This window comes from Megalops cyprinoides, chromosome 16 (genome assembly GCF_013368585.1).
Source record: "Megalops cyprinoides isolate fMegCyp1 chromosome 16, fMegCyp1.pri, whole genome shotgun sequence".
In the NCBI taxonomy this organism is placed as follows: domain Eukaryota; kingdom Metazoa; phylum Chordata; class Actinopteri; order Elopiformes; family Megalopidae; genus Megalops; species Megalops cyprinoides.
Genome location: NC_050598.1, coordinates 16,124,062 through 16,133,862, shown reverse-complemented (window position 1 = coordinate 16,133,862; position 9,801 = coordinate 16,124,062). Strand labels below are relative to the sequence as shown.

At 40.1% G+C, this 9,801-nt stretch overlaps 1 protein-coding gene across 1 annotated transcript; it reads left to right on the top strand.

Annotated features, from left to right (window-relative positions):
* Positions 1 to 3,287: 3,287 nt before the first annotated feature.
* Positions 3,288 to 9,350, top strand: tbx22 (T-box transcription factor 22). Its single transcript, XM_036549134.1, is given in 8 exon segments — positions 3,288 to 3,466; positions 4,047 to 4,184; positions 5,392 to 5,493; positions 6,433 to 6,607; positions 6,848 to 7,012; positions 8,173 to 8,237; positions 8,575 to 8,660; positions 8,773 to 9,350. Coding segments are annotated over 8 exon segments (1,488 nt in total).
* Positions 9,351 to 9,801: the final 451 nt, after the last annotated feature.

Genomic DNA, 9,801 nt, shown 5'->3' with positions numbered 1-9,801 from the left:
ATTGTTAGCAATTACAGCTGATCAAGGCGCACTTCCTTAATGGTAACCGAACCTGCGCTCAGTTCGATTGGAGTCTCCAGTTTCAACAGAGAGCGGAGTGAGACCAGGATTATAAGAGGAAACACGTGTCCTCACCCACAAAAATCAAACAAACCCAGATTTGTGCTTAATTTTTGAGGAATAAAACAAGATATAGGTATTTCCTGATATTTTACAACTTTAATGACATTAACTTATACGGATAATCAACGACAAGTTTAATTTAATGACCAAGAACAAGCACTATAAAAACAAACACCGACGTATATGTCTGAAAATAGTACACATGCACAACAGTACAAATAGCCTATACTAAAAACTGCTTGGTTTCACATTTTCTAATGTTAAAAACAGGGTCGTTTACATTGTAATTATAATCATCCGTTTGCTATATTACATTTTATCTGCTTTAATCCAAATCTAAATTTTATCATTCCAAATACACACACGAACACAACATATTCATGATTTTAATCGTTTTGTATTGCGTCCCGGATGATACGCACATACTAAAATAAAATAATAGTATTAAATACATGTGTATTTGGCAGATATTCTTGTCCATAGCGACGAACAGACCTTACATTTTGCATGTTATGAGAGTGGATACGAGAATGGATGTACAAACAGATAAATTGCTAGCTATGCAAGTTGCTCTGGATAAGAGCGTCTGATAAATGACAATAATATAATGTAATGTTATGGATATTTATCGAAGCAATGCATGTCAACCAGGTAGGCTATCAGCGGATCAGAGTTTGCGTGTTTTGTTATAGAATACTTTGGTTTTGACTCAGTTACAATGATTAGAGATTTGGCAGCTTTGACATTAAACATTGGATATTTTATGTTTTGTAGATGTTTATGAGCTGTAGTAAATGACAGAGGAAAACAAAGTAAATGTTTTAGGGTACACTTTTACAAAATCCAGTAACTAATCCAAAAGAAATAAGAATTACACACAAAAACGTATAAACATGTTTTGTTTAAAAGAAAAAAAAGAAAGAAATCGGAGCACGAGATTTGAGCTGGTCATATTTCTACATTTTCCTGTACGTTGTCAGTCTGCTGCTTTTAAAGTTCCATCACCAACGAAACCAACCGTTCCGTGTAAACACAGCTGTAATTTGTTTTTCCTTCTATATAATTATTTTTTGTGATTTTAAAAAACAATTTTAATAAGCCTTGCTAAACTTTATTTGTGTAAAACGGATCTATTTCATGTTGGACAGTAATTTAATAATCCAGACCTGTCATTACGGCCAGTTACACAATGCTCCGAACTTCACATGATAGGGCATTATGAAAAACAGACAGGAACTCCGTACCACTCCGACGAAACCTAGGGGGAAAGGAGAAGACGTTGTGATTTAAATTGTCAACTTCACGTTACGGTAAGCCCCCCAAATACATATAGGAAATGTTAGCTTCAACCGAGATGGAGTGCGTTTCATGGCGATGTTTTAAATAGGCTACGTGTTCCAGATGGTCCCAGTTAACCGGACTAAAATATTTGTCCCCGGATTTCTCTCCTGCCTTTGAGTGAATTCCTACAAGTCCAAGATTAAAATAAGATAAAAGCTATATGATTTCTGCGCACCGTATCGACTAATAAAACAATCTGTCATAAATGCGGTTCCAACAAAAATATTTCCTAAATATCATGGCCAATACCGTGAGTGATGTCAGAAAACGCCCTGCAAAGACCTTTGCATTTTGGACAACCTGCATGACAACATTGCTTTGGAGTTACGTTTGTCATTTACCCCTCATTCATTTGTTTTCAAGATTTCATGTATATTAGAATAGGATACAGTTCTATAAATCATAAAGCGAAACAAAACAAAACAAAAACACACACGCACCTTAATACTGTGCTGTCCCAGCAGAATCGCGTCACAGGCAGGCAAATAACATTTGAAACTTGCACTCGGATATAGGCGCAAAGTGAACGTTTGGATTAGGACTTGAGACTTCTAGAAGAAAAAAAAAACAATAATGTAATAAGTGAATGCTGCTTATTTTCCCGACCCTATACAAATATAGAAAAGAAAAAACACGCCTGAACAACTGCTTCGATAAATTGTGTGTGTGCGTGTGTGTGTGTGTGTGTGTGTGTGTGTGTGTGTGTGTGTGTGTGTGTGTTGGAAATATCTTTAAAGAAACATTATTTTATAAAAAATCAAAAAGAGCAAAGGGACATTTGCATCTGGATTCAATGACTTCAGCTTTCTAATATTTCATCAATGTGGGGAGAAATGAATTTCGAGCTGCGAGGCCTGCGCGCTGGAATCCTGACATCTGAGGGGACAGTCAGCGCTTGTGAAATATATATATTGCTTTTTAGCTTTACAAGGAAGAGGCTAAATGCCAAAAGCCATAAATTAAAACAACTGACAATTAGAACGACGCAACCCTGTACTTATGTCCCGCTTTTGGTTGACTGTATCCCTAATGATCTATAGACCGGAGTATGCACTACCCACGAGTTCATAAAAGGGTGCTGGCTAAACGTCAGGAGAGGTCCACGACTCAGAAACGTACAAACGCAAATTCTATGATGCATTCGCTGATTCCGAAGGAAATGTGCCGGGGTTTAAGCAATTTACGGAATTACTTCAAACATTTAACCGTGACTTCCGCTGTGTAAAAAAGCTTTCATTTAACACCATCCGAATAGCCCAATGTTTTATAGCCTTAGACCCATTTATAATACATGAGTATCAAATCAAAGGGTTGTGGTAGCTCCCATCCATAACCATTATTGGGAGGGGAGCATCCCAGATACAAACAATTTTACAGCTTCTCGCATCTTCCCTGTTATGCCAAATGTCACTCAACAGACGCTTCTACAAGTCTGTAAAATAAACATGGCAGCTGTCGCAGTTTTATTTGTGGGAGTCCTCAGGTTGTTTAACCCCTCTTATGCCCTCCAATTGGCGCCTAGCACTTTGACACCGAGGGCAGGTCTCTTCCCCCGAAGCATAAAACGTAAGGGAGGGGAAAGAAAGCCTACCGCTACAAACCAGCAATTGGGAGACATTAGGGGGAAATGAATCGGGGGATTTAAATGTCTGCGCGCGCCAGCGAGGCATGTCAAGTAAACGATTCCGCTGAAAGAGAAACGGGACTCCAGCGGAGCGGTGCGGCGGTTGGGTGGGCTTCCGAGTTTTATAGATGAGAGTTGAGAAGTCCCGCGGCGAAGTTTAGGGCTTGAAGACTGGTGGGATTCCGAACTAGTTCGAGAAATGCAGGGTCTGAGCTCCCGAGCCCACGCTTTCTCGGTGGAAGCCTTGGTGGGGAAGACTTTGTGCAAGAAGCTCAAAGTGGAGAACGACAAAGAGGAAAAGCACAGCGACACCGAGAACGTTAAACAGCAGGATGCATCGGCGTGCACCGTCATCAGTGAAGACGAAGAACCGGGTTAGTGCACTATGTCTACATCACCCGTTTAAGACTCGTCTGTCGCCTAGCTTTACGCACGAATAATTGTAAAATAAATGTTTATATAAATAGCACATGTGCGTATCATAGATATATATTAGCAACTCTCTCCGGTAACATTGTTAATTAAAAAAGTAAAAAGTAATTTAAGCACCTGGGGTGTAATTAAGAATAACAATGCAATGATATATGGCGGCAGGTTGATTTTTGTAGGCGGAAAAAATGTTACTTATGATTTCGTTACTTGATTTAAATGAATAGCGAATGAAACCACAGAAAAACACATATCAGTAGCGTCATCCTCTAAATATATAATTTTATATATACATGTAAAATTTTGGAGACACAAATGGTGTTTACAAATTACACTGAAAATTCAATACGCGTCGCCTCTACTGTCTGTTTGCATACGTGCCTTCAAAACAATCTGATAGATTAGTAATTTACTTGCTTCAGACTTGGACCCTTGAATGATGTGTTTCAAAGCGCAAATGGTCTGCATGTCGGGTATTTTTGTAATGTGCTCTGTGCTGTTCGAAAGATGTTCCAACTCAGCGGAAAAGAAAAGGCAGTTCGATACTGAGGCATGCCACGGAAAGCGAGAGTGAGACGGAGAAGGTGAGAATGGAGCTTCAAGGGTCCGATCTGTGGAACAGATTCCATGAGATCGGCACAGAGATGATCATCACGAAGGCGGGAAGGTAATATTCATATCCATACATTGTTAAATGGTCTTACTAAAATCCATGCTACTCGGCGAGTTGCATACGTGTGTGGGGGTTGCATTTCATCACATATGTGCTGTGTTAAAACGTCACTTTATGGTTATAAATCAAAATAACATTTGAAACTTTAGACTCAAGATGGATGATCACCGTCATTCAACAAATTATACTGTAAAATGGCTACAAGCAGATTCATGATTATTTCGTGAAAAATTGCGTTTCTTATTTCGAGTCATCTTTTTATACACATGTAGGCCAACAGCCTATTTTTTCCTGCTGCGACACAAAATCGTCGACTCTGTGGTTTGCTTTAAAATAGCTGCTCACTGTAAAGCAGTTTTGGTCGTGGATTGTTAATGGATGCGAATTTCCAATATTCAGAGAAATTCAGTTGCAGTTGTGGTGCACAGCAGAATCCCTGACATTGAAACAAGTCTCAGCGCGCTGTCTTGACTCTTGAAAATTTATGGCTCTGTGGTTCCAGCAGGTGGTCATGAAACCCCCCATTGAAGAACACGCAGTAAATGTCCCTCAGCATGTCCTTATTGGAGATGATAATCCTTCATTCAACCAGGAAAATACACATTTTAAATCATAAAAAAATACAGATGTAGTGATCATTTACCGTGCTGGTCAGACTGAGGAAATTTTTTATACTAATAACAAATGAAAAACACACTACAGTATGTTACATTACTACACAATAATTCCAAACTATCTGTCTATGAAAACTGGCCCTGTGTTCTCTTCATCGTTGTTTAATGGACTTTGAAGAATTATTTTATCTGAGATCTGTATGCTCAGTCTGGTTCAAGGGATTCTACACGAACTGAATTTCTCTAGTTTGTATATAGGAGCGCATAATGATTTAGGGTGATTTGTAAAGCTACTTTTGATGTTATGGTCAATTCCTGATGATTTAAAAATATTAATGTGCATATTGCCATTGGAAAACCTGCTCATATGACAAAGCAACACAGGGGATCGAATCTTCAGCAAGGTTTTAGGCCTGTGTAAACATACACTTTTTCTTTCATAACCGAGGTAAAATATAGCCCATATATTGTTCTATTTTTCTGATCCCATTACAATTAATTTATAACTTTATTTTTTGCAGAAAAAAAACTCGAAGATTGTGTAAGTTAATAATGAATGAAAATATCACAATCCATTCCCTCGACAGGAGAATGTTCCCGTCTGTGCGCGTGAAGGTGAGGAACCTGGATCCTTTCAAACAATACTACATCGCCATGGACATCATGCCCGTGGACTCGAAAAGATACAGGTATTACCATAAAAACAAGCAATCGGAGTTAACGAAGCCCCCTATGAAAAATAAATAAGGAACTGGGAATGGTAAATTCATTTAAGAAATGTGGGATTTCAAATCGATTGTCTGTATCGACGTGACAGGTTTCGAAAACGTAGTGAAAACTTAGCTAATTTCATTGATTTGAAAAATAACGCATTCCACGTTTTGCGTTTAATGTGATGAAAACGAGTTGGTGTCGGAAGCTGCTGCGTAAAGACATTCGATATGCGATGCGCTTTTGTGGGACACTATGAAAGTCTGCTTCACGCTCACATTCTTTCGTGTGAGTAAAATATGGGGTGGACATAAGGTTGTGTTTTTATGTACACATAGACACAAGGCGCTCAAAATACATGAAGGTATAGTAAAACGTGATGAAACGCGGGGGGCTTGCAAAAACACATGAAGTGAAAACTTAGATCTCACATTAATCTTTGGCGACGAGGCGAAGCTGTGCCACATTTACCGACCACAAATATTTGAAGACACTGGAGATCCTGAACTAAATTGTAAATTGTGCAATTGAATCACGACACTGAAAAAAGATCAAGCTTGGGCATTCAGCTTTTAGTAATTTCCCCATGTGGTTCAACAAATGCTCGTCAAGGCGATATTTGTGTAATCGTTAGATATTTTGGAAATAAATTCAGATTTCACTCAAAATTATATGTTTATTCTAATTTCCACAACTGCAATTTCTTAACAAAACACACATACAGCACTTAACGACGTAACCATTTCATCGTATAGTTAATATTTCGTATAGTTATTTCATCGTGTAAAGTGTAACTTTAATAATCGGATGAACTCGTACGCGAATACAGAATAATTGTATGACTAATGATAACATTACATGAGTTGATAGTGAATCTTTTACACATTTAAAGGGTACTTTATTTGCAAAACTTCCAGGTATGTGTATCACAGCTCACAGTGGATGGTGGCAGGGAACACGGACCACTCCTGCATAACGCCCCGGCTCTATGTACATCCAGACTCACCTTGCTCCGGCGAGACGTGGATGCGTCAGGTTATTAGCTTCGACCGCGTCAAACTCACCAACAACGAGATGGATGACAAAGGACACGTGAGTTGTACTCTCAACTTCCTTTTCTTTCAGACATCTTTTTTTGACAAACTGTGATAAGGTAGATTCGAGGCAGACGTCTACTTTAAAATCAAATAACAGATGTTTAATTAGAAATGGCATACTATCTATATTTACTTGAACTTGCTTATCGACAGAGCAAAAATGCATTAGGGGAAAATGAAAATTTAGGGACACAAACTGATCAAACACACCTTTGCTGCGATTTCTTTATTTTAGATAATACTGCAATCAATGCACAAGTACAAACCAAGAATCCATGTCATTGCGCATGACCCACGAGTCGACCTCTCTCAGATCCCATCTCTCCCAGCTGAAGGCGTATACAGCTTCTCATTCCCTGAGACTCAGTTCACCACCGTCACAGCCTACCAGAACCAGCAGGTACTATGACATTTACTGACAGTTTAAATAGTTGTTCAACAGCAAATGATGTTTTTAATGTTGTCTGATGACAGTCCTATAAAAAATCCATCTTTTAAATTACAAACTTCCTTAAATTGTTTATAAGGGAATTTAACCTGATAGGATGACATATAAACAGGAATGAATGTAAATGTTTGCATACATGAATGAGATGAGCTGATAAAACCCTACTTAAAACACAAAAGCACACCAACATTCCACATGATACACTTTTTTAAAACCTATCACACGGAATGACATGGTACTTTTGTTATTACATGAATATTTTCATACTTATTACAGCATAGCAGTTAATTTGCAAGGTTCCGGATTTTATCACTACATTTATTGTTTGTTTGTAGATCTTACCACCTTCCACACACACACACACACACACACACACACACACACACACACACACACGCATGCACACACACACACACACACACACACACACACGCATACACACAGAAGGGAAAGGATTACTCATATGTTTGGGGTCCAACGAGCACATGAGTAATCTCATAGATAGTTGCAATGTTTTAGACAGTTTTTTGTTTTTTGAGCATTACAACACACCATAGTCTGCTGTCATACAACCTGCGGTGAGAAACGTGCCACTGGGAATCGGTGCATAAATCACACCATACAGCATGTAGCCGGAGCAATAGACCTGAACATGTATGGCACATGGCACAGACTGGGGTGGTGGGTCACGGCAAGGGGCCGAGGTGGCTGAGAGACCCTGAAACTGGCAAACGTTGAACTCACAGTCTAGAAGCCTGACTCTGGGACTGCCAGCCCTCTCCATGATTGGCCACTTTTATTACAAGTGATCGTTTTATTATTGGAGATTTAGTAACTGCTTTTAACTGGGCCAGCTTGTGCAGTCCCAACCATAAAAAGCACAGTATAAAATCATATGTAACAAGTCCCATGTTATCGGTGTGTTGTGTTTGACATGGCCGGTAGCCCTGTGTGGTGTTGTAAATTATAGCACTTAAGGGAGATCCTGCACACTACTCTACTTCTTCTTGTAGTGAGTCAAAATGTGTTTAAGACAGAGGTCATCAACAGCATTCAGATATGTCTATGTGTTATTATCCATGAATCAATGTTCATCCCTTTCTCAATTTCAGATAACAAAATTGAAGATTGACAGGAATCCATTTGCTAAAGGCTTCAGAGACCCCGGGAGGAACAGGTAAATGATTTTCATGTTTTTTTTTTAATTTTAGGATTTATCTGGGAACAAAACAAAAAAAGACTCAGCAAACAATGTTCACTTGTGTGCATTTTGAGAAAGTCAAGTGTTATACTTAGCAATAATGTTAACAATAAACAATGGATTTATTTTAACCATATAAATGAACAGAAGCTATTGCTTAAGTTTTTTAAAAAAGGTGTAGGGCACTTGAATGGCAATTTATAAATAAATACTTGTGTTACTTTCCCAGTTAATTATAATCCCAGACAGTGCAATAAAAAATATCCTCTTACTGGCTATAACATGAGAAAAGTTTCTCTCCTTGTCTTTGTAGGGGGGTGTTGGATGGAATCCTGGAGTCGTACCCATGGCGAAGTCCTCTCAGCCTTGACTTCAAACCTTTCACGCTGGAGCCACAAGGTTTAATACTTCAAGTTTCCTTTTTCACAGAACATCAGTGTTACCGGTTTTATTATACTCATACGGTGAATGCCTCTCTCATACAGTCCTGTTCCATCTCTCTCTACTCCAGGAGGAAACTCAAGGTCTCCATCAAGCTGTGGCACTCACTCTCCACTGAAAGATCTGCTGTCCCCTTCCTGCTCTCCACCCTCCTTCCCCTTTACCATTCCCTGCTCGGACACCGCCACCTTACACAACCTGAGTCTCCCGCTCTGCTACAAGGTTTCCCCATCGGCCGCCCTACTGGGGGGCCGGCCCTACAGCTTCTCGGGCCCGGACAGGCTGCGCAGCTACTCTGGGCTACGATCCATGGTGGATTTCCCCCTTTTGTCTGCCCTACACGGGAAGAAAGGGCCTAACTGCAGGGGCCAGTGCATCCAGGGGCCCCCAGCCAACACGGCCAGCCAGCTCTCACTGCCAAGCCTCCAGGGGACGGGGCCCTCCACCATTCACCAGTCTCCCCTGCACCACGAGACTCTGCCGCCCGCCCTGCCTTCCACTTACAGCCTCTGCAGTTACAACCTGCCAATGGGTCACCACTTCTCCAGTGTCACCCGTCACCTCAAGCTGGCTGATGTGACCCTGACACCCAGCGAGAGTCTGCTGTCCCAGAAACCCTGGCACCCCACCATCCACCACTGTCTCTGACCACCGGGGCACCCCCCCTCCCCCCTCCCCCCTCCCCAAACCGCTGTTACTGGCAAGAAATTACATATTGGACAGGGCCAATCTAACAACCACAAACAAATTCAATTTTTTTTCCATCACACAAACAGGAAAGAAGAAATCAGCAGGAAATAACTTAATGTGATGAAGCAGATCAGTTAACACACAAAGTGAAGTTTACCCTGTCAAACCCTGGCTGAAGTGGCATTGTGGGTACAGATATGGAAAGGGTCAGGGAAGGGGAGCAGCTAGACTGAGCATTTTGGAGAGATTTAAATGTGAACTTTAACTACATAAGACAACAGGTAAGTTCACTCTAGAAATAATCTGTATGTTAAATATTTACTGATGTTTTTATACTTTTTTTGTATTTACTAGTAGATACTATAACAACATTTAAGTAAGGAGAGTCACCAGCTTTCAATAATGTATT